We start from the raw sequence: 25,352 nt of genomic DNA, 5'->3' as shown, positions 1-25,352 counted from the left end.
ACGTTAGATAAGAATATTTTAATTCAAGCAGGCATGCATTTTTCCTCCACTGCCTCTTAATGTATATATCTTAAAACATTAAATCGTTAACTTAAGATCTTAATCTTAGGGTTTTATAGTGTATTTAAAACTTCTTTACCAGGAATAATAAAAGGGACAAATGATGTAGAGCAACCAAAAAAACAGTCTGACTAATATGGAGAAGAATGGAATAAATAAAAAAGCAATCGTTATTATTATTATTATTATTATTAGTATTATTAGTATTATTATAATACTTCAAAGCCACATTACAGACAAGGCTCTGAAAACAAGCACGTTTTGAGAGGTATTTTAAACATACCAGCTTGATTTACCGTAAAATTAATAACAATTCAATCTTTCCTATTTTCCTCTCCAACAGTTATTCCGAAAACTGGAGCAGTGCAACACAGAGCTGAAGAAGTACAGTCATGTCAACAAGAAAGCTCTGGATCAGTTTGTCAACTTCTCTGAGCAAAAGGAAAAGCTAATCAAGCGTCAGGATGAGTTGGATCGTGGCTACAAATCTATCATGGAGCTCATGAACGTTCTGGAGCTGCGCAAGTATGAGGCCATCCAGCTCACCTTCAAACAGGTACGTGGCACGTCAGACCCTGTTCAAAGTGTCCAGATGGGTGCATGCATTCATTGACATCACTTAGCTCGTGCAAAAGTCTGTCATATATCAGTCAGCTAATGGGTACTCATTGGTTAACATGACAAGACAAGCCTGGTTTTGCAGGAGCAGAGATATAGCCTGTAGGTGGCTTATTGAATATTTCTCAGACATGCATGTTTTTAATCCCCTTGGCTGTGGCCTACAGTGGAGCGCTGGCATAAGATATAAGAGTCAATGCAATCCTGTATATTTATAGAATATGGCACCTAGAGTTAAATTGGGCAATATTATACCAGCGTAGAGAATTAGTGGCAGTGGCAGTTTTGCCAGTCAGCATCTTCAAGTGATCCAAGTGTTGCAGAAAATATGAATGAACAAATCCTTACTAAACACACACACACTACTACTAAAACAGTGATTTTTAGACATCTGCATTTGCACGTAGCCTCACAGTTAATAGTATAACAGGTTAACTCTACTGTTGGAAACTACTACTTTGTGTTACACAATCAGCTTTTCTTTAGATCAATTAAATATGTAAAAACAATATGTAATGACAATTTAAGCTGTTCAAACACTGCCGCCACGGAAATAGAACAGTATAGCAGTTCTAATGTTTGAACATTTTATTTGTGTTAAAAATATATATTTTTTTTAATTCTCTTTTTTAACAATCTGATAAATTATTCCACTTAATATTTATTCTCATAGTTGTACTTTTAGAAAAGAATAATATTTTGCTTCAACCTCACATTAGATGCACATTTTCTAATCTGACAAATATGACTAATATTCACTTTGGTCCTCTTCTTGCCATGTTTTCTCTCCCTCAGGTGTCAAAGAACTTCAGTGAGGTTTTCCAGAAGCTGGTGCCAGGTGGCAAAGCTACGTTGGTGATGAAGAAGGGTGATGCTGAAGGCAGCCAGTCTCAAGATGAAGGAGAAGGTGGTGCAGACAGTGAGAGGGGCTCCGGTTCACAGAGCAGCGTTCCTTCAGTGGACCAGTTCACTGGAGTCGGCATCAGGGTAAGAGTCTTTTTTTATTCATTTCATCCCTTTTGACTGAGAGTGCTTTTGCTTTTATAACAGTAATTCAACATGTACTGCAATTTCTTACACAAAGTATTATTTATTACGGTTTTAAATCCGAGTCAAAGGTGTTGAAATGACAATATCTCTTTGATTTAGTTTTTAAACTATATTTAAAGTTGTATTTTCTATTACCGTAAGGCAGTTGTAATGTAAAATGGTAAGAAAATGTAGAATGGTGAGGTCTCTGGTGCATTTCTTGTATTATTCACATTATATACTGTAATTCACACATTCAGACTGAACTACGGTAAGCATTGCAAGGGTATAACACTGTCCTAGTGTATGAGAGTTTCCTGGAGTTTTTGTCTGGAAACGTGAATGTGTATTTCTGGACTATCATCAACAAGCCTGATCTATCGCTACAAAGCAGGACCAAGGTGAAGTTAGTCATGCAATGAGTAATACCCGATTCTCTTCACTCTAAATGTATCTGTTATTATTAGATCTGCCATAACAGCACAGAAGCATTCTGTTCATCAGTTTGATCATCCAAACCAGAATCTAATAATAATAATAATAATAATAATAATAATAATAATAATAAAACCATGTTTCTGCCTCGTGTCTAACAACCAACCTCCCCTGTCCCGTGTAGGTGTCGTTCACAGGGAAGCAGGGTGAGATGAGAGAGATGCAGCAGCTGTCTGGAGGTCAGAAGTCTCTTGTGGCTCTGGCACTGATATTTGCCATCCAAAAGTGTGATCCTGCTCCTTTCTACCTGTTTGATGAGATCGACCAAGCCCTCGACGCCCAGCACAGGAAGGCTGTCTCAGGTAAAGTGCTAGTTTAAATATTTGTAGAGAGGGAATTAAGTGAATGTCTTACATATGATGGATAAACCTCCAACATGCTAACGCACATTCGTGTTCACATTTCACAACGCGCTAATTAAACACACCTCCTAATGCACAAGTTTGATTTTTATTATTCTCTGTATTGTATTTTTAATTGCATATCATAACAAAGAGTTTTTAGTTTTATAGCCTGTTGTCTTTTGGGAAAGGGGTTTGTTAAGTATACGTACAGCAGACCTGCCAACCTGTACGCATTTTGCTTAGTAGATACGCATTTTGACATCAAAATACGGTGATACGATTTGTCACTTTAAACTACGCAAAAATCAGGTGACTGCTTTGAGTTCACTCGTTGACGTGCAGTAGCCGTCTCAGTCTAACACTTGATGGTAGTAGGCTAAAACAGCGTAGCAGCCACAAGCATGCTGGAAAAAAAAAAACTAAAGAGTTCGACCAATCACAGCGTCGGGTTCCTTCCTCTTAAATGTCAAGCGGGGATATCTGCTACTGATAGCAAAACGAAAGCATCAAGTGCAAGTGTTATTCCTCTCTCATTCCCATTTGGTTGGCTTCCCAAAGGAAGGATGGTGCTTGCAAAGGTAAACGGGTTTGGGTGAAATTGAGAAATGAATTAATTTACGTAGCCTACCTGTCAACTTTTGGAGAAATATTATTTATATTATTATTAATAAAGCCTTGAATTTGGTATACAAAGTCTTGGATTTCGTTACAAAGGTCTTGTATTTTTTTTGCCTTTCCTAGGATTAAGTTCATACCTAACAAAATTAACTGTCACTAATGTAGGCTAATTAAAAACTGACCGGAGCCCGTCGCTGGACGCACCGGAGGACCGAGACACAAAGTAAACACGCCTCTCTGACCGGTACCGGTTCGTTAGCGGTTAAACTGAGCGGAGGATGTGCAGAATGTGTCGCGCCTTCAGGCTAACGGCTTATTAGCTAGCCAAACACCGAGCAGTAACATCTGCAAAGATTGGATCTGTGAGCACGTTAATCTGCTCGGTGTGCGTCTTATAACAAACGGAGCGAGCAGCCGCCGGACTCTTAACATCTGTTGATCCGTGCAGGACTTCACTGTGAGCGGACTGTTCAGAGACGAAGTGACCGGCAGGGAACGTTAAAGGTTATCAGAGCAGAGCTGCAAGTAAACTCTGAACTGAGCTGTGTGTTTTCAGTGTTAAACACTGCTGCAGGTATTCATGCACGACTGTTGTTGGTGATTTACAGAGGTGGAAGACTTACTCAGATCATGTATTGCAGTAAATGTAGAAAACAGTGTTGTAGAGTTACAAATTACTTGTCAGTTACAAGTCCTGCATTCAACATCTTCCTTAAGTAATGGTACAAAAGTATTATCAAAATATACTTTACCAAAAGTAAAAGTGCTCATTATGCAGTGTAATATATCTTATTTAATTGGATTATATTATGATCCCATAAATTGTATTAAATAATAAAAAATAATAAAATGTTTTATTTAATTCAAGTAGCCTACTTGTACCTAATTATTTTCTAGGGTTTAAAATTTATACAGATTTGACATTTTCCACTCGTACTTATGTCAGAATGGGTACGAAGTTGGCATTGAATTTCATTTGAAATGGTATTAAAAATGTCTTAAAAAGCCTTGAATTTAAGTTGGATAATCCTGGGGGTATCCTGTAATATTGTTCGTGTTTGTCTAGGCTGTACAAACCATCACGAAAAAGAATTATAGGAATCGTATAGTAGGTCAATTTTGGAACAATAGTATAGTAATCTTATAGAAATAGGCTACTATAGGCCTAGTATGTTGGGACATACTATAAAAGTATTACAGTATTTTGGAGACTATTATAAGACTGTAGGCTACTGTAGGAACATTATGGAGGGTAAGGTTATTATAGAGATCATAAGTAACCTGGGCTATGACTAATGACTGTGTCCTAGGACCAGGTGAAGTGATTGGTAAGCATGTGAACTAAACGATACACTATACGGATGCCCAACCAGCCAAAATGACATCAAAGACAGCGGTAATGGCACATTTTTTCCGCGTGCCGCCGTGTTCATGAACCAGAACTTCGATAATAAATCAGTAAGTTCCTACTCAAAAAAAGATTTTCAAGGTTGGCAGGTCTGGTACAGTGTAATACAGAGGTTTTTGAAATTTTCCTTATTTTAATAATGAAAATAGTTTATTTACCTCAGATCATCAGACCTAAGATGATTTTGTCAGTCTTTGACACAAAATGTAAGAAAGTCGAAATCACTTTTCTCTTTGTATTACACGTCAACATCAGACATGATCGTTGAGCTGGCCGGCCACGCCCAGTTCATCACCACGACCTTCAGGCCTGAGCTGCTCGAGTCGGCGGACAAGTTCTACGGTGTCAAATTCAGAAACAAGGTGAGTCTTCTGCTAAAGGGCAGCATTTGCCCAGTTGTCCACGAGGATCATTCAAGTTTCAATTTTATCTGAAGAGGTTTTCTCACAGACGTGTAGGATCTTAAAGCTTTAGTGCGTAACTTTTTGATATTAATGAACGTCCGCTACATTCAAGCCATTGCCAAATGAGTTGATACAAATCTAATTAAGACTATCAGCTCCACACAACTCTCTCTGTATTTCTCAGTCTGGCTATGTTCAGAAGATTGTGTCGTCCGGTGACTTTCCCGCGCAGAAGCTCAAGTGAAGATAATTACCTCTTCTGAAGAGTCCATCATGGTTTTTTTTTTTTTTTTTATCCTCCGTGTGCTCCTTCGCTACCAGCAACTGCGTGGGGGAGGGGTGGGGGCGTGTGCGATCACGGAAGGCTTCTATCATGGGGGCGACAGAAACTACGCATTATAGCTTTAACAGTGTTACAACATTTCTAAAAAAAAAATAAAAAAATCAAATGCACTTGTTTTTCATTTTGCTGATGTTTTTAAGATTTAACAAGCAATACAACTCTAGCAGAACCTGCTCAACAGTGCATCTGCAGCAAGATAAAGCAAAAAATATCTAGCTGAGCATGAAAAACTCTTCAGGATATACAAGTGCAAAATGTTAATGGCAGTGAAAAATATGTTGTAAATATCCCATTTATCCTGTACAAAACTATTAACCTTTTGGGCCAGCAGGGTGTCATGGTTACAGTTAAGAACCTAGTTCAAAGTTGACGAAGTGCCCTTGAGCAAGACATTGAATTATTGTCCATTAGTGCTTCTGTGAATTGGGGCATGCAAAGAGCGAAAGAGAACTTTATTATTAGGGAGGAGAATTCATGGGGGCTTCTTGATGCCAAGCTGTATATTTGTTTTATCTTTAAGGTGAGGGTTTAGGGTTTGTCATGACTGTGTAACCACAGCCTGGTACAGCTTATGCTTTTATGCCATTGTAACTCCAGTTTTGTTCAAAAACCATATTGTTCCATTAGCTGTCCGTAGCTGACATAAGCCGTGCCATGTTCCTAAAGATACGATTGAACATGCAGTTGTAGAGTTGTTTGAGATTAAACTTTAAAGCATGATTCAGCATAAACACACAACACACAAACTCAACACAAAATCAGTAGTGTCTGTGATGGGTGAGTCAAGTGTGCAGTGAGACAGTGTTTTGTAGTGTTGCAAACTAATATAGTTTACTATCAGCTTAGTCATAGTAAGGTTTGCTTGGCATGACTGTAACATACAAATTGGTACAAGCTTTTGGATTAAAAAAGAGCAAGTTCTACTCCAATATCTGCCAGTGTATCATCATTATCATGTTTACTGTTAATTCACAATTTTCCCTGCAGGCTAGGTTGATTTTCTGCTGAGCCGCCTGTGGCTTAACATAAATGATCACTGCTTAGTCAGAGTGGCTAAAATGGAGGCATTGATTGGTCATTGTGTGTGTGTGTGTGTGTGTGTGTGTGTGTGTTTAGGTGAGTCACATCGATGTGATCACAGCGGAGCAGGCCAAAGACTTTGTGGAGGATGACACCACCCATGGTTAATAGTTCTCAGCTCTTCATCATCCTTCCCGCCCCCGCCTCCTCCTCCTCTACAGTGCACTGCGTAGCTTGAAGACTTCCACAGCAGGGCCCAAAGACATTCAGTCCACTAACCTATTTTAGTCTCTGTTAAAGATAAACAATGCAGCAAGTCTTATGCTTCTCAGACCATCTCCAAAGAGTGGATTAAATTGGATATGCTCAGAAAATCCCAGCTCGAAATAACTGATATTTACTGTTTACCTTTGACATCATTCCAGGCTGAAACTACAAATTTGAGGAAAAGGTTTTGCTAAAAAATCTGCGTGCAGGGGACATTTGTTTTGTCACATTTACTTGCATTGCTGTGCCTCTGTTAATCAACAACACTGGATCACACTGACAACTTACAACTTAAGTGTAGTTGTTTTACACTGAAATTAATTAAGTCTAAAGAGGTCCTCCAGAGCACAACCTTTTGTGTTACTGTGTTACATTTTTCTGTCAAACAATAGTTTTTAAGCTGAATTTTGGTAATCTGTTATTTGAAATGCAAAGTACCACCGATGCTCTAAAAGGTAACAAACCTTCAGGACCTTTTCAGAAAGAAAATCATCTTGTGTACAGTTGAGACAGTTGAATTTTGATATTGATACTTAGATAAAGATTGTTAAAGCTCAGTGGAGATGGGAGTGTCTCGCGCTGATCTGGATTTTTGTTTTTGCTGCAACCTTCGGAAAAAGTTTTTGTTCACTCTGAGGTTTCTGTAATGCATACTCTTTATACCCGTGAAACAATTCTAACTTGTATATGTCATAACCAGCCACATGACTTAAAATGTTTAAAGGTTGTGGTTCTTTTTTTGTTACTGTATTGTGTAATTTCCTGTTTTTAGGTCACTTAAATATATGAACGGTTTAATTCCAAACACCAGATATCCGTTGTGGAAATTAACACAGCTCCCTGATTTCATCAGTCAATATTTCAAAAAGCAGAAGGGATTCAGTGATGGATAACCATATCTTATTGGGTCCTGAGATGCTTTTCTGGAATGCCAAGTTGTAATTTATCATTTCTTTATTTCCTAACTGGATATATTGTTTGGCATTAAACTCCTCATATGTTGCACCTAGTTTCAAATCTGCTTTTTAAATATTTTGGTTCATTTTATGTAATTAGAAAACATAAAAAAAATAATAAAAGATTTAAAAAATAAACTGTATGACAGTCATAGTTGCATCCTACTTAATGAGACCACTAGGTGGTGCTGTGCCATTGATACCTGACAGCCTCACATGGTCAAAGCAGTATTTATACAGATAAGAGGAAAGGTCTGAACTTTTGAGGAAATATATGATGCATTTTTCAAGAGGGCTTTACATCATTATTTGAAAATCTAAAATTGTGTTGCTGGAACCTTTTTTTTTTTTTTTTATTCGTGCTTGGCAAGTCTGTTCCGAATTGATCCTATTTTTACTTGTATTTACAAATATATTTTTAAAAAGTGAATCCACATACTTACCAAAAATGTTGAATTTCAACATGTGTTCTCATATTCCATGATTGTATTCTACTTTATATTCTATTATATTGGTATTTATAATTTCTGTATTTTTTGTTACCTATGTCTTTATATTATGTGTACAGTATGCCTGTATTTAATCTTAAAATATCTAGGTAAGGAAACTCCATCCCGCTTCAGATTCAGCATCGAGGCACAGTGGACACATGGTCAGAATCTGGCACTCATTACGCAGCCTTTACACCTCTGTTATATTTCTGTTTTTGATATCAATGATAATGTTGAATCCCAGTGTGTCAGAGGAGATCCCACATGTCGCACATACGCGGCTGTCATTCTAGTGTAACATCACCTTGCGCTGACGGCGTATCTGACAGGTCAAGACCTCCTGAGATGGATTGGTGGACCAATATGTGGTGTTGTAATACCGTGGACATCCAAAGCATCTCTGCCCGGTGTGTTCGCCAGGACTCACATGGTACGTGACGTCAGAGGGTGTTTTTCATATTTGTGCTCCACTTTATTACATCAGTTATATTGTTAGACATCACCTAAAGCAGAAATACATTTCTGGTCTGCTTTTGGAGTGAGATAATGGGTATATTTTGGTTAACACTCCCTAGACCTGTACCTTGGTAACCACTGCTTTACATCACACACTCTGCTGTACTGCTCTCCTACAGCGTTCTCAACAACTAGTTCACACTTCTGAAGTGAAGCAATAACAACCCCCCCATCTCACTCCTTGGCTGTTATTTCTCCACCATACACATTATTCTGGTATATAAGGAACATCTATTTACAGGAATGGAGTGTAGAAATCTACACTCCATTCCTGTTTGATTGTCAGAAGTTTAGTACACAATGGCAGTGATCGAAGATGACGTTCTGAATAAGTGCTCCAATTGCCTGAGATGCAATAATGCACACTGTTTATAACTATTTACAAACAAAACACACCAGTATATCATTGTTATCATGGTGTGCACCAGGATGCCCACATTTTGTCATTTAGATCTTAGTACAATGCAACACTTTCCAACTAAAAGAGAGATTTCGGGTATAAAAGTTATGTATTGATGTTATTTATTGTTCTTATATATACTCACAGGTATATGCAACAAATGATCATTTTACACAGTAGAGTGATGCATATACCAGACGTGTTAAAAACACACAACGTTAATGTAAAGCAGATGTAGTCGTTTAAATTCATGAGAGTGAATGTTAGTACATATAAACAAGAATGTAATATGTATAATATGCAGCTATATATTTGTTGTATGACCTCAGTTGTCCTTTTACACAGGTGTGTTATTTCACCCTGCATATAAAGTTATCACCCATATTATCTGCACTTGATATTTTTCTGATTCCAATAAATGTGAACCACACTGGCCTCAAAACAGTTACTTTGAAAAAAAAACAAACAACTGGTGCCAACACGTCAGTGAGCTTGGTGTGGTATTGACAGAACACCTCATCTCTCTGTGCCTGGGCCTGCCAGCAGAGACTGAGAGCGATCTGTTGCTCTGCTTGCCAGATATTATCAACCCTGCAAGGTATCTGTCGGAGAGTCAGCTGTCAGATGATGAGGATCAGGAAGACCTGTGCTTCATATCTGTTCTGCCATATTCTCAAAACTCCTCTTCATTTTCCTTCCATCTCCCTGTGTTCTCTCAAATGTGTGAATTGTGTTCACAAAAATAAAAGCTCATATTTTTCGGTTTTGTTATCTTAATAGACAGGAAAGCTATTTTCTGCACCAATTGTAGTGGACAATTCATCCCAAAAAGTGCAGCTCAGCCATGCACAATTTTAGGACCCTGAAACTGAAGTAGCTAAATGGAATTCAGCCATCATTAATGTTCGTATTTACACCTGTGCTTTTCCTTCTGTGGCATGTGGAAATATATTGGTGAAGCTTATTTGGAGACAAAGGGGTCTTGTTACATTTTAGCTAATTGACTTTATTAGCTTTGGCTAGTAAGATAGCTAGTTAGCCAAACTAGCTATTACAGTCTTGGTAAACTACTTGGTTAGCCTTACAACCTTCTAAAATAATGCTGTAGATGTTCTAGTTAGAGGTCACATTAAGAGGAAATTAAAGTGCCACTCTTGTAACTTTAAATGGTTATAGCTACTGTATAGGCTGGAAGCTAAGTTGATAACTATTTAGTTCTTTTACCAGTTTATCAGATGGCCAATTAAGTTAGTGTAATACGGCACCAGTTAACCAAGAACTGCCACAAATCTAGTTGAAAGTTGTATTTTGTTAGGCATAAAGGCATATATATTAGGGAAGGCATTATTAGGGAAGCATTCAGGACTACATTTCCTCTAGACCTGTAGTTTGATTATTAAATATAATTTGATTGTAAATTGTAAAATATACCAAATTGCTCAGTCTGTGGGGACTTGGCTTGGGAACCGGAGGTTTGCTGGTTCAAGTCCTCGTATGGACCACATACGGAGTGTGGACTGGTAGCTGGAGAGATGCCAACCACCATGGGCATAGGCAGCCGGGTCACTTTGACTCTTCCCTCCATTCTCAGACAATAAACACCATATCTTTTCAACCATCCACTTGCCCCGCTGCCGTCTGGTATCCGAATGTGGAGTACAGTAATGAACAGATAATACTAGCTCACATTATCAAGCTCATTATCATAAAAACAGGCATAAAGCTGTCCTGCTTTTTACAGTCAACAAGTTAATTTGTTGTCTAACAGGTGCTTTTTAACTGCGGTGGAGGAGGAGGAGGGTACCCTGTGAACAGACTGGTTCTGTCCTTGCACTTCATGGTGGTCCATCTGCCATGCAGGACTGACGGGCTGGCTGACTGACTATCTTTCTCCGCAGCTCCAAAGTCATCTCCATATCCATCTGTTTTATCTGGCTGTTAGATGATCGGTCTGTCATCTGTCTGCTTGTCTCAGTGCCTATCGCAGACATGTGATCCTGGTCTGTAAAAAGTTCCTATATAAACATATTACAGTCCCAAAGCCTGAGCTGGAGCCTGAACGTGGTGGTGATGGATGATTGCAGGCTGCCAAGCAAAAGATCACTGATGAGAGTTGGGGTTTTATGGGCATCGTTTTGCTCTGGGGAAATACAATCTCATTCATTAAATTTAATCTAAATAAGCAGTTTTTTTTGGCAAAGTATGGGCTTGCAGTGGTAGTTTGTGTTCAGCAGGTGGGAGTGACATTAGAGACCTCCCCCTTACGGTGATTTAATTATCTAATTTCCCCACATTGTTAGATTATTATGGTAGAATTTTGTATGGTGATTTGTTAATAATTACAGCTAACTGTATGCTGTCATGCAAGCAACTTAAATATCTGTGTTCCTGTGAACGCAGCATCACCAGTGTTGCCAAGTCCGCTTATTATAAGCGACTTTGGGCTTGTTTTTCTGTAAAGTCGCTTACAAATATTGGTAGTCGCGGGTCGCTTTTTTTTGGGCTTGTTTCTAAAGTGTAGTTGCTTATTTGGGCTTGTTCTTAGCTCCATAATAAGTTGTCAAGCAGATATTTTCTATATGTTATTTAAACGTAGGAGTTTGCCTTACCTGTTCCTTCTGTCCCTCCCCTTTCCCCATACACACAGGAGACAGCAGAGTTTTTTCCCGCCCACATCCTGCTTCTAATTGGCTCTGACCCAGATGGCAACGAGAACTAGCCAATCAGAGGCAGAGCAGGGCAGTCGGTTTTTTCTGTTTAGAAAAATGTCAGTGAGTGATGAGAAAGATAATGGTGGTGTTATTCTTCATATATATGAGGCTAAAGTGGTAAGAGTCTTAAGAAAAATGTTTTAGACCAAGCCTCATCCTCACCTGTTTAAATGGTTTTGACTGGAATTGTTTTTAAACCAGTTTAGTTTATTTAAGTCTTTTCTAACTCACTCATTTGTTTATCAGAGCGGGAGCCACTTTATTGCTGCACACTAAGATTGTTAATAATTGCTCCTGTTTCTGGGTTATAGTTATTTAAAAATGGGATCTTCTGCCGTCCCTGCAATAATAAATAATGAATTTGTGAGTTCAGGATGATATTCATTTGTGTGTGCAAATTTTAATTAGGCTATCAGAGGTTTACTGTGTATATAATGTACTTGGTACATCAGTCTATATTTGATATCCCATCAGTTTTCTAATGTTAAATAATGTTAAAAGGTGGTTTAACTAACTCTTGTGATCATTGTCCTGAAGCTCAGGGGTTGAGAAAAATAAATAAACTACCGTGTGTACAGTTTTGCAAAACTGCGCACAGTTTACCAATCTGTCCACATGGATGTAATTTGAGAATCTGTACCCACAGTTTAAAATCCGTCCCCACGGATTGTAAAACCCTGCACACAGTTTATTTATTTTTCTCTTCCCGGAACCTAGGGGGGCTCCGTAGAAAAAGTCGCTTGTTTTGGGCTTGTTTTCACAGGCCTGCTTGTTTATTTGTCTCGCAAGATCTGGCAACACTGAGCATCACACTTCTGTTGCGTGAACTGCTCAGAGTCTTTGATTTTCTACTGAGGTAACAAACTGATGTCTCTAGTTATCATATTTAAATCACTTAATGGAGCATTTGCCATAGACCCCCACTTTGTTGTGAGCTGCTAAATTATTTAGGCTACATTTTTGTTCACTGCACCTCTAGCTAGATACACTACGTAGCTTATTTTACCTGTTGTACATCCATGGTTGTAACGGATGTACCGGTAACTGCAGTAAAGCAAACTTGCTAACGCTAAGATTAAGCTGATGGCCACACTAGCTAGTTTGTAAGACTAGCCAGTTAGCTTAAAAAAAACAACAAATGCTTAATTTAAAATCTTACAGGTGAGTTAACATGACATCTCTCACTGAACAATGCAGCTGTTGATTGTCCAAAACATTTTTATGTTACTGTCATTGCAGATTATACAGATAATCAAATGAAATGTTTCAAGCGTAACGAACTTTAGGCTAACTGCCATACCAAGGAAAGGACTCAGAGATGAATTCAAGTCCTGGGTAAGTTGTAACACAAAAACAAACAACTCATTTTTATAGACAGACATTTAAATTGCAGTTGCTTGTGTAGGTATGTATTGTTGACTTAAACTACATTTAAACTACAAACACTTCTTTAACCAAGAAAATATCAGTGTCAATATCAGTGAAAATATCACTCTCTTTTCCAAAATATATCTTATATTGACCATAGCCTACATACGAAAGCAGAAGCCAGGACTGTTAACATGGGAACCTAAATGAAAAGATGCACGCCATGCTCACGTAACGCGTCTAGTGTGAACCATTGACTGTAAGATTAATTATGTTATACAGTCTATGGTGTGAACCTGATATGGGATTTTTTTTGTGCCTTTAATTCCAAGCAAAACTTACTCAAGTATCAAACAAAAAACACTAACTCAAGCAAACAAATTGTCACCTCAAAGGTAAAACTTAAAACTTGCAAACAAAACATTTGTGTAGTCGTAAACTATTGGTCTTTTATTTGTTTGATAATATGTCCTTTTGTTTACAGTTCCCTCTGTTTCTTTCTCAATGATCAGTCTTTTGATCTCTCCATCACGTTTGCAGTTGCGCTCCCAGCTTTCTCGTTTGCGCTTCCAAACTCTTTGTTTGTAATTCTGGCACAAACCTCTCGCGTGGGCGGGTCTTACAGGGGTGCGTTCCCATTGGCTAATGAGTTTTTGGAGTACATTTGAATGACAGCTCAGTGCCTGGCTGCCCTGACGTTTCAGTGCAGCTAACGTTAGAGACTTTGGAGGACACACAAACCACTCTACACAGCGGATTCCTACAAGATTAATAAAGTGTAAGTATTGATCATATATATTGTCTGTGATCTACGTTGCAGGCATGGTTACTAGACATTTCTTGTTTTGTTGTATTAAGTTACTAGCTAGTAAAGCTGTGTAAATTAGCATTTAACGTTAGCTAACTGCTAACATTATCTAAAACAAATGCTAGCTTAAATGCTTAAGTTTTACCTTTGAGGTGACCATTTTTTTCCTTGAGTTAGTGTTTTTGTTTGATACATGACAAGTTTTGCTTGGAATTAAAGGCACAAAAATAATTCCATAGACTGAAGGCATTTATTATAAACACACGCACAATACACAGCAGATTATTTCATGACGGTAATAAAGACACCTTGCTATTAAAAAAAAAAAAAACAGGATACCGTATTACCATATTGCTGCCGAACCCGACTTTTAACATGTTGCCTTCCATGTAGTGGCTTCTGCACACTGAAACGAAAGATGTTTGCTTTATAGAAAAAACTAAAAAGTTGTATTTAATATGCCTGGTAACGTTAACTAACGGTAACTGTTAGCGTAAAGGTATGAGGTTTTATATTAATCTCCTAATTTTTAACACACAGCCAATAGTGGCACATTCGCAAGCACCATGCTGCATGTAAGTACAGTTAAGACGAGCAATTAACATACAGTATTTTATGGTGAAATATATTTATTACCTTTTGATTTTTTTCTTCAAATGCCTTTCAAAGCCAGGAGGGAAAAAGACCATCCTTTTTGGGTGGTTATTAGATAATTGCAACCACCACAAATGTATTACAAAATGCGGAGAAAGTTATTTCATATTGCGTTCAGGGTTTTTAGTACAAAATGCGGCAGAATATTACATAATGTGGGTGTTATTACATAATGAAATGAAAATGTATTACGTTTTATTACATAATGCATTGTTACAGGCTTGTTTGTCCCGCTACTTAGAGGACAATTGATTTTCTAATTGTTATGTAAAATGTAGGCTATTATAGGCTGTGTGTGCAGCAGTATGTGTTGCATATATCCTCATCACTATCTGGTTAGTCTGGATCAACGGAAGTACATTTCCAGGATAATTGCCTGAAATCTGGCGCCAGATGTCCCTCACCTTCTGCTCGATGTGTGTTGCCATTCTCAAACTTGGTTTGCTTCGGGAAACAACAACAAACTTCGAGCTAGCAAGCTACACGCTGAAAATGGCAAGTTCTGAAGAAAATGTGGATCGTGCAACAAGGCAGGCCTGCTTTGTTCTTTCAGGGAATGATTGTAAAGATTTACAAAGAATATGTTGGTGGGGATTGCTATGGACAAAGTACACACGGCGATACACTGGTAAGAGCAAATCACGTTTAACCATGTATCCAGCTAATTTAAATAGCTCATGTTACTGTATTGTGTGAACAGTTACCTTTATTTAATATATTATGGCATTTCTTTTGTGTTGAAGTGTTCCACCAAAACAAGTTCCTTTCCGAGACCATTTTTGCAGAGCCACCGTCGCTGCGTCCGGAGCTTAGCGCCGCCCAAGACGATTGTGATTGGTTTAAAGAAATGCAAACAATCCAGAGAGTTTTTTTCTCCTATCCCAGAATGAATGTATTGTGTAGCCAGACCTAACTCTAAGGCGCTGTGGAGATAGGTCTGGCAATGCGCGACTATCTGGTAAGCGCACAACAGGATACTTATTTTAAACTAACAGAGGTCCTTAGTATATTAGGTAACACAGATACTCTATAACAAAAGATGACGCATTACGGGCTGCGCCAATGGTATGAAATGGTATATACACTTCCTGTAAGAATTTACAAACAATCCAGGAGGGAATATTTACGAACACACCCTAGGGGAGTATTTAGCTAGTCTTATGACCTGTCCAAGATTATGCTAGCAAGTAAGTAAGCTAGTTAGCCATACAGGCCTGTTTAGGATAAAGTATTTAGCTAGACTTTTGACCTTTTAAAGTGCTCATAGTATGCTTTTTGGCTTTTCCCCTTTCCTTTATTGTGTTATATATCTTTTTAGTCATTCCAGAGTTTTTTTGTGATTGTTGCGGGCAAAAATCCTTGATTATGCGGCACGTTTTCTCAAAAAATGCAATGGAATATGCGGGATATTTATGCAATTGTATGCAATGAAATTGTGGGAACTTGCAAAAATTGTGGGAACTTGCAAAAACTGCGGTTTCATCATGGCTTCATCGCGGAGTTTGCAGCTTTTCGATGATGTTCACGTCACGTAATTACGTCACTTCATAACGTTCCCATGGCAACAGGGGAAAATGGCTGCTCTTGTGTGAAGTAAACGCAACATTTTTCAACTTTCTGCTAAGATATATGTGACTTTTTTGCAACGAAAATGCGGGGATTAGTCTTTTTTTGTAATATGGGTTATTTGTCGGGGGATTCAAAAAGGTCAGAAAAAGTATTGTGTAATAATAACTCAACAAGAACATCATACATTTAGAAATACGTATTCACAATGTATTCAACAATAACACCAGTACATAAAATGTAGCCTACATATGGTCATAAGTAACAGTCTACACGCCAGTCTAAGACGCCGCATTAAGTGCAAAATGTGTAAGTGACGTATTCCAGGAAAAAAACCTAAATAGCCAACAGACTAAAGAAGACATACGTGAACAGGTGTTTTGAACTTTGGTTCGAGTAAAGTGGCGAACTTTTTGAAGTCAATCGACTCACACAGTTGTGTAGACATCCCAGTATCAATCCACATATTAACCCACGCTTCCTCCCGCTTTTGGTGTTCCTGCGTATGTACTAACCAGCAGCTATCGGGTCACCGGTGAAAGCCTTCCTGTAGTGTTCTCTGTCCTGCGTTTGTCTCTGTCATGCTGCCTGGCCCTGTATCCATACATCCATGCCCATAACGTTACCGGGGTTAGCTTCTGTTTCTTCTGCTTTTGTTTTTCAGTTTTGTGAACTGAAGCATCGACAACGTTGTAAGTGTACAGATAGTTTATTAAAAAGATTATAAAGACAGTCGCGTTCATGTTTACTTGCGGGAGCCATCTTGGAAACCAGTCATGACTAGTCGAACGCCGTGCAACGTGGAATTCCCATACTGTCTATGGAGATTCCACGTTGCACGGCGTTCGACTAGTCATGAGTCAATGCTTCGGTTCACATTTAGGGACCCTAATTATGCTAACGTTAAAGTGTGGTGATATTTCGAGCCTTTTTAGTGGTATTAAATAGCGATTTAATTTGAGTGTCCCCATGCCCCAAATACTAGCATTTCAAGCTAACCAGTGGTCCACGGTAGCCTCGTTAAAGCTCCAAACTCATTTGATTAGCATGAAAACATGTGAGCGACAGAGTAGGTACACATCAGTTAATAACCCCTAGTTTCGTTTTGCGCCGGAATTGTCCTTTAAGGTAAGCTAGGTTAGCCTCCTGTCCTGACAATGTTTTTTTCCACCTAGTTTTCGTTATTTCGTTCGTTTTCGTTAACGATTATAACCTTGCGCATGTGCGACTCCCAACAAAGATGGTACAGAAGTGAGATGTCTCACTCTGTAGCTAAAACAGAGAGCTCAACACACAGGGTGAAAAGAGGAGCTGCAGCAATGTGCAGTACAACAAATATATGGTGTTTTCTGAAAATTAAACCATGTAAAGCCTCAAAGTGAGCATAATATGAGCACTTTAAAGGAACACGCCGACTTATTGGGACTTTAGCTTATTCACCGTATCCCCCAGTTAGATAAGTCCATACATACCCTTCTCATCTCCGTGCTACTTGGGCGGAGTGATTTACTCGCAGCACCTGAGAAGCCCCGTGGTGAGGAGCAGAGAGTAACAACGGTGCTTTTGAGGTGTTGCGCTAATCACTCCGCCCAAGTAGCAGTGCTTCGCCTTCTGAGAATATAGTTCCCAGTTTGTATACGGTTAGAAGATGGCTGTGTCTCATGTGACCTTGTTATTTGTACACGCTGTGACTATACAAATCACAACATGTAAATAGGAAAATGTTGGTGTTATTTTGTCACTTATTGGGAGCAGTAAGCTAGTTGGAGCCGGTTACCTCCAGGATCTGTGCTATAGGCTAGCGGTGGGTGCGCCAGACAGTTATGAAACGCACGGAGATGAGAAGGGTATGGACTCATCTAACTCGGGGGGATACAGTGAATAAGCTAAAGTCCCAATAAGTTGGCATGTTCCTTTAAGATTAATCTGATTTCTTACCATTTTGTCAAAACAAGCATGAAGCTGTGGCTGGTTTATCTCAGTTGATAGAGCACGCGCACATAGCTAAAGGTTTACTCCACAACGCAGTGGCCGTGGGTTTGACTCTGACCTGCGGCCCTTTGCTGCATGTCGTTCCCCCTCTTTCTCCCCTTTCATGTCTTCATCTGTCCTGTGGAAATCAAGGCCTAAAAATGCCCCCCAAAAAATCTTAAAAAAAATAAAATAAGCATGAAGCTCACATTTAATTATATATGATTATACCTGTAAGTAATATCAATAAAAATACTGAGTAGAATTCAAATTAAAGAATAACATTAGTTTTGAGTTTCTCAGACTAACGTGTATTTACCTGACAAGAATCTGCCTGACAGAGAGACATTAAGTTAAGTCCTGTGGTCTGCTGTTGAGCTGCTGGAGCCCTGCAGGAGGCCCTGGCTCAGAGTCCGTGGAACCAAAGGTCACCAGCCGATCTGGCTCCTGATTTCACTACATGACCCTAGCTGCTGGCCTGAGGCCACGTGTAATGTGCTCAAGGAAGCTCAGTGTTGTTTTAATAGCTTATTCTGTGATTTACATGGCTTTTTAACCTTCTGTAATTTAAAGTGAATTGCTGTAAAATTGTCAAAAAACACAACAGGAGTGTTTTGAAGTGGTTATCTTTAAGATTTAGTTATTCATTTCTATTATTTTCTAGTACTAAACTGTCACTGTGCTGTTTTTGCACTTCACTTCAGAGAGATTACTTGTCAATCAAACAACATGGATGGCATTTGTCATAAAAAAAATGATCTTGTTAATATTTGAGATTCAGAATAAATCTGTGCCGGGGGCTCATGGTGTCTATGGCTGCTCGTGCTAACTATGAGGTTCTTCGTTCAAAAAGAGGCTGCGTGTCCTGAACATCGCAGGACTTTTCCAGGGAAAGACCTACCCAATACCAGGAATTTCATAGCAGCAACTTTAAAACCTTTGATAAACTGGCAATATGTTGATTAATTAACTAAATAAACAAAAATACTATATTTATTTTTTTCTGTAGATTAATATTCTAAATATTACATTTGAAGGCTTAAATTTCACTGTAAGTGATTTATATAGGTCTGGCAACAATACTTGTGTGGTTTATAAGTAAACAATTATTAGTAGTGTCGTTATAACAGAGGCATTTTCACTGCTACTTAAGGGCATTCTACAATCAGAATTTCTACTTTTTTGCCTCTAAATAGATTTTTGAGTAGTATTTTCGCCAATAACCCTGAAAGGTGAAAATGACAGAGTTGCCTATAGTTATGCTGCTACAGTTTAGTCAGGAGAATATTTCATTTCATTTTGCTGTTAATGTCTTTTCTGTGACACTACAATCTTTAAGCAGGTTCTTAGAAATGTTCTTTTATGGAGAACAGATCTCTGAGTTAAGGAGGGATGGTTGACAGGGCGTATACAGAGATGCTGCAGTCAGGATTTCACTTTGATGATTCCATTGAAATCACATGCAACTAAGTAACTGAAAGCAGCCAGAGCTACTTTCTTAACATAATAGCTTTTTTCACTATTTGCATTCTGCTTGAGTCATATTTAAGTCAAGTAATAGTACTTCTACTTCAGAATCATGTTATGACTCTTTTCAATCCCTGACAGGAACCTCGACTAAGAAACCTTTGTAAAGACTGAGAAGTCTTTACAAACTGTACCATCAAAGGATTATTATGGTAAGTGTGAAGTTGTAAATTCACAGTTTAATTTGTATTCACACATACAAGTTAGATTACCAATTTAACTACAAGAATCTGTTCAATCTTTTTTTTTTTTTTTTTTTTACAAGACTTGCCACTTAGTTATTTGTAAGTTAGTGTAGGGACTGTTTAAGTCTATAAAATGTGAACGTGTTAACAAACTCTTTCCTAATTTAAGGTGTTTAAAGCTTCTCAGGTTTGGGACTAAATCCATTTACACAGGATCTGACGCAGGTTCCATTGCTGGTGTTAGTGTCATTCATAGCTATAAAACGTTAACTGTGTATAAACTCACTTCTATTTTTGGCTGTTTAAAACAGGCTTTTTCCTTTCTGTGCTCCGTTAAGCCGGTAACATGATTAGAAGATAGCGATTCTGTGGCATGGCTGTGTGTCACTGTGTATTTTAGTTCAACAATAAAAAAATGCAACTGCTGTCAAAAGAATTTACAGGCTGTTGTTGTCAGTGATTGCTAGTGCCTCATTCCTTTTTTAAGCTGGTTTTATGAGGGCATATGTTCTCTGGATCCATGGACAAATGCTGATAGCTGGTCATGACTTCTCGGAAGTCTGGGTTAGCCACGAGGGCACCAATGTCTGTACTGCAAATGACAACGTTTTTTTTGTAGTAATTTAGACAAACAGTTTTGACTGAGTGTGTGTCTATATTTTCCAGGCTGTAGATGTATGCACATGCTTGGGTTCTAAACATCTGTAAATTGATCAATTGGCACACTCATAATATGAGAGAAGTGAAGCTATGTTTTAAGCCAAGTAGCTTCAGGACAGAAAAACCGGCAATGAAAACTGCAAACCCTTTAACCTAAGACTTTTCTTGGCATTGGATTATTGGTGAATGTTAGTTTGATTGTGTAAATGCTCTGCCAGAGGCTTTTTCAACCTGCAAAGTATACACTTCTGAGAGACATTTTGAATCCAATGAAATGTTTGTTCTGTTTGACAAGAAATGGATCATTTAAAAAGATACAATTATCTTAAAGAACCCCAAACCAGATAAACACTGTTGTTGATAAACATACACAAACTATGTATGTCAAAGTTGCTTGCTGGTGTGCCTGTTCAAGTGTGCACACAATAAAAGAGGCCTGCTGAAATAGATACCTTCTTCTCATGCAATGACCATAACCATGACCTTCAGCGTGTATGTGTGTGTCACATGTGTTTGTGAATGAATTTGTGAGCTTTGGCTTGTCACATACTGTTGCCTGCTCAGTTCTCAACATAGAGGTCTCACTCTAATGAGGCTAAAGGTAGAATATTAGAATGGCTTTAATTAACAGACTAAGCCTGGTTAATGGCTTCACACATGTCAGCTTAAATCCACTGCAAAATAAACATTCCCCTCTTTATGGGAATGCTCAGCTTCAGAGTGGCATTCCCAGCTGCACCCGGAGCATTTTCTGGAAAACTGAGCTCCTGGAAAGGGAGATGTTCTTACTTAGCACAGTCTTACTTTGGTATTTGGCAAATGGTATGGATTGTTAGGGTTGTCTTTGTTTCACTGAATTATTGTGTCACAAAATATAATGGTGATACTGATACAGAGATGTGCCATTACATTTTTCATCCAACCAGATTAGCACAAGCCATTTCTCTGTCACCTTTATCCCCGTAAAACTAGAAACACTCTAAATACCTCATCATTTTCTTATAATGACTGCATGCATGGTAAGATATACTGTACTGCTAAATTCACACATACCAATTTTGGGACACACTGTAAGCTTAAGCACGGAGACACACACATACACATACACACACACACACACACACACACACACACACACACACACACACACACACACAGAGTTATGGCCTCATACCTAAGTCTTGTTTATAATGTTTATGAGACGTTCATGACAGTGTCATGTCACTCTTATGTAGATACCTTCAAGTAAAGTGTAACCAAAAAATGTTCTTTCCATACAGACATTTACAATATTTCAGGCAGTTAAATTTAATCATATATTTGCATACCACAGAGACAACTTCTCCCGTCATACAAAACATGCAGGTCTATCGAGTAGGGCTGGACATTCCTATTTTTAGTATGTATCAGCAGTGCTAGAGAGCATGGTTGGATGTTTTGTGAGAGACTCAAATATTCTGAGCATTTGATTTCTTCAAAAGATGAATTCCTATAACATGTAGAATCAATAATTTCAAATGTAAAAAACAATGCAACAAAAGTAAAAGGCTTAAACTTGTTTTTCAATATATGCACTAATAAGTTAAAGCATGAAACAACTTAAAACACATGTACAGACAATTGTTGAGTAATGTAAGTGTTCAGTGGGGATTTTAGTACAAGAGTAGTAAAGGGCAATCACTTGTTTGCACCCCTAGCTTCAGGTAAATCCTTTTGCAACGGAGAGCTGTATCTGCAAATCCGGCTTCTCTTGTCTTGTTGTGACTCAGAGTTCCACACTTTGTCATCGGTTAGTTCTCTTGTGCTACTCTCAATCATCAAAAATTACTTTTCAACACTCAGTATTTCAACCCCAACTGGCTACACTGAATATGACGGATCACTTCTCAGCATGTTCTCAGTTCACACGACTGCGCTAATGTTAGCTCGTGAGGAAGCATTGGTGAATTATGGGAAATGTGGTTGGATGGCACACTTTTAAGAGTAGTGAGAAGGCTTTACTGATATTCTGATTGACTACTAATACCATAATGATTAGAACTAGACAGCATTTTTACGCGGGCAGTACACTGGCAGACACACGCACAGACTCAAGTTCTTTGACATGGGTGTCACTGTGATCATTTTTAAAGGTTGGATTAGCAGCAGTAAAGTCATATGTGTGTACTGTATGTAGGTGTTCATTTTCAAAAAACGTTTTTCCATTCCGTAAATGCTACAGTGCAGTGGCTCATTTGTTTGAATATCAAAGAGGATGGTGATGTACAAGAAGGGAACTGTTAAAATGTATGTACAAGAAACATCCTTTCAGTACATTTGTGAAAGTAACTATTGTAATAGGGATGTGGATGTTGATGGTTCTGAAAGATTGCTGGAGATTCACTGGACAAACAGTTTAATTGTAATTCACTTATGGTACTGCCATGCTTAACACTGTGTCATTCAGACGAGCTCCATTATAAAAACCACTTCATGCTACAGTGGTATCTGCTTTCTCACAGGGCCAAAAATAAGTTGGGGGATTGTTATGTAGAGTCACATGACTATATGCACATGCTTGCAAACACGCAATGCTTAGCAAGTGTTTCGTGGTGGTTGTCAGCAAGGAATCTGTCAGATATGTTTTGACTTTTGCCATTCATCATCGAAGCAGACAATGTGAAGATGGAGAGAATGCTTTCTCTCTTGGTGGATTAAGAAAGTGCTTTACCATGATGTATGATTCAGGTCCTTGTGCACTGCTGGGAGAGAGACAGTGTGCTTTTGTCTGCAGTCGGCTGAGATTTGAACTGATCAACAATGTCCCTAGACAGTAACTCTGAAATACACAACACATTTACATTTGACCATAAACTTGTAGAATGCAATGCAACTTTTTGCCTTGCCTTATTTGCTCGAATTTGACTGCTAGACTGTTTTTGCAGTCTGCGTTTATTCTTCCCTAATAGCCGCTAGCTGTAACTAACGCACCAACCATGTGTGTGGAGTGTGTGTGTGTGTGTGTGTGTGTGTGTGTGTGTGTGTGTGTGTGTGTGTGTGTGTGTGTGTGTGTGTGTGTGTATGTGTGTGTGTGTGTGTGTGTGACAGGACTCAGACTCATCTCAGAGCTCACCAAGTTTTTTTTCCCTCTGGTCTCTCTCCTCTTTGTACATTTATGAAGTAGAATCATAAAGTCCTAGAATAAGTCAAAATGTCGAATTGCACTATAAGAATGCTTGCGTTATGTGAACTTAGGCCAATTGTTAGTGTTTGGTTCACATTAGAAAACTTAAAAATAAAATCCATTCATAAAATTTACACCACTTTTCTAGGTTAAAGCAAAGTAGCAAATTTTCTTTGTGTTTTGGCTGTATATAATCTATATATCCTTGCTATTTTTTAGCTTTTATTTATCGTCTTATCTGGTAACCTTTAAAAGGTGTCACAATTTGTTGTGAATCCTAAGTCATTTGTAAGCAAATATCTACTTTTTGGTTTCATTTCATTTCATTTCATTTATTATACAGGAAAATTAAAAGTAACATTAAGTTACAATATAAACGGGCCTTACTCAGTTTAAAAACTGGCTTCCAGCAGGTTCCTGTTCTGCAGAAACATAGAACATTGAACATAGTTATGGCACATGAGGACAGAAACATTTGTATAGGACATTAGCAGCATTAGACAGATACAGATACAGGTTTCTGGAAATAGACATGGGACTTCAGATTCTCAGACTGATCCTTTGGAAACAGTCTTTGCTCCCAGTCACAATATTAATCCCCTTGCCAAATGACAACATATCTATACTATCCTATCAAACCAAAATAAATAAATAATAAAAAATCCAACCTGGCAACACCAAGCTAGACCTTGTCTCTTCCTTTTGAGGTGTGGTATATCCTTTGAGGATTGTCCATGTGCTCTCACTCAGTACTATTCTTCTCCTAATGGTGATTTATTACCAAACACGCCCCACCTTTTGGCTCACAGATGTGAAACCTCAGACTGCCAGACCATTACAAAATGTGAATAATCTGACACGGTGTTTCAGGGACTGGAGATCGGACCCATCCAATGATTCAGCAGCTAAATTGATACCGACACCTACTGAGTGACTGATTGCATTCCCAGAACCCCAGTGCTTCCCTTCATTGGCCAGACTATGTGAGGGTGTGTGTGTCTGTGGGTTTGTGTTTGTGTGGGACTGTAGAGGTGATAATCAGTTGTGGCAGGAGGGACTTTCTTTTCCCTGTTGTGCCGCGTGGAGCTGTCCCGGGCAGGGACTCCCAGTTGGTCTCTTTCAACTCACCCCCCTTCTGCTGTCCCCTGAGCCCACCTCTTCTGCTATTCTCCCTTAAACTTCACTCAGTCAGCGTCCTGTTTGCCTTTGAAGAGGCTCTGATCTGATTCCCCCATCTTTTGACACTTGAGAGAAGAGTGAAGGAAAGTCTTGTAGGTGTACATTGCGTAGTTCATAGGGAAAGAGAGTTGGAGAGAAGAGGCTAAAGGGTGCTTTGCTGCCTTTGCTGCTGTCGATCAGGATAGTTGAGTGGAAGAGCCACTGCTGAAAAGCTCAGCAGCCGGTCTTTTCCTTCCTGCTGGCCTCTCTGTCATCTGTCCATGCAGTAAGGGGAGAGAAAAACAGAGCAGGCTATAGAAGGTTGGCTCATCAGGACTTGCTGTCTATGGGCTGTGGTAGTTATTTTTGAAGGGAGTGTTTGGGGAGGTTCGGGGTGTTAAGGCTGCAGGTGGTGCTAGGGAGTTTGTTTGGCCATGCAGCAAGCTTGGGATCGGACAAGTAGCACTGACAGTGTCAAGAGAGGCCATACAAAAATGCTGGGAAAAGGACAAAGTGGCGGATACCACCCCGAGACAACGAGTGAACTCTTGCAGAGGTAAGAGAAAGTTATGTCCACCACAAAATCAGCAGGTGTATACAGTATAAGCACAT

The 25,352-nt window shown here is 38.8% G+C and overlaps 2 protein-coding genes across 5 annotated transcripts in view; both read left to right on the top strand.

Annotated features, from left to right (window-relative positions):
• The window catches only part of smc3 (structural maintenance of chromosomes 3), a 32,973-nt gene extending 26,171 nt beyond the window's left edge, over positions 1-6,802 (top strand). For both annotated transcript variants that reach the window (XM_036000407.1, XM_031289318.2), the window contains 5 exons: positions 404-616; positions 1,474-1,665; positions 2,327-2,504; positions 4,828-4,934; positions 6,436-6,802. In XM_036000407.1, the coding sequence (XP_035856300.1) occupies positions 404-616; positions 1,474-1,665; positions 2,327-2,504; positions 4,828-4,934; positions 6,436-6,507 (762 nt within the window). In that variant the 3' untranslated portion in view covers positions 6,508-6,802. The remainder of the gene's footprint in view (positions 1-403; positions 617-1,473; positions 1,666-2,326; positions 2,505-4,827; positions 4,935-6,435) is intronic.
• Positions 6,803-24,659: 17,857 nt separating this feature from the next.
• The window catches only part of rbm20 (RNA binding motif protein 20), a 57,928-nt gene continuing 57,235 nt past the window's right edge, over positions 24,660-25,352 (top strand). For all 3 annotated transcript variants that reach the window (XM_031289319.2, XM_036000786.1, XM_036000787.1), the window contains exon 1: positions 24,660-25,296. In XM_031289319.2, coding sequence (XP_031145179.2) covers positions 25,175-25,296 — 122 coding nt within the window. In that variant the 5' untranslated portion in view covers positions 24,660-25,174. The remainder of the gene's footprint in view (positions 25,297-25,352) is intronic.

Source organism: Sander lucioperca, chromosome 4 (genome assembly GCF_008315115.2).
Source record: "Sander lucioperca isolate FBNREF2018 chromosome 4, SLUC_FBN_1.2, whole genome shotgun sequence".
Taxonomy (NCBI): domain Eukaryota; kingdom Metazoa; phylum Chordata; class Actinopteri; order Perciformes; family Percidae; genus Sander; species Sander lucioperca.
The sequence above is the reverse complement of the archived record's forward strand: the minus strand, read 5'-3'. Positions and strand labels throughout refer to the sequence as shown.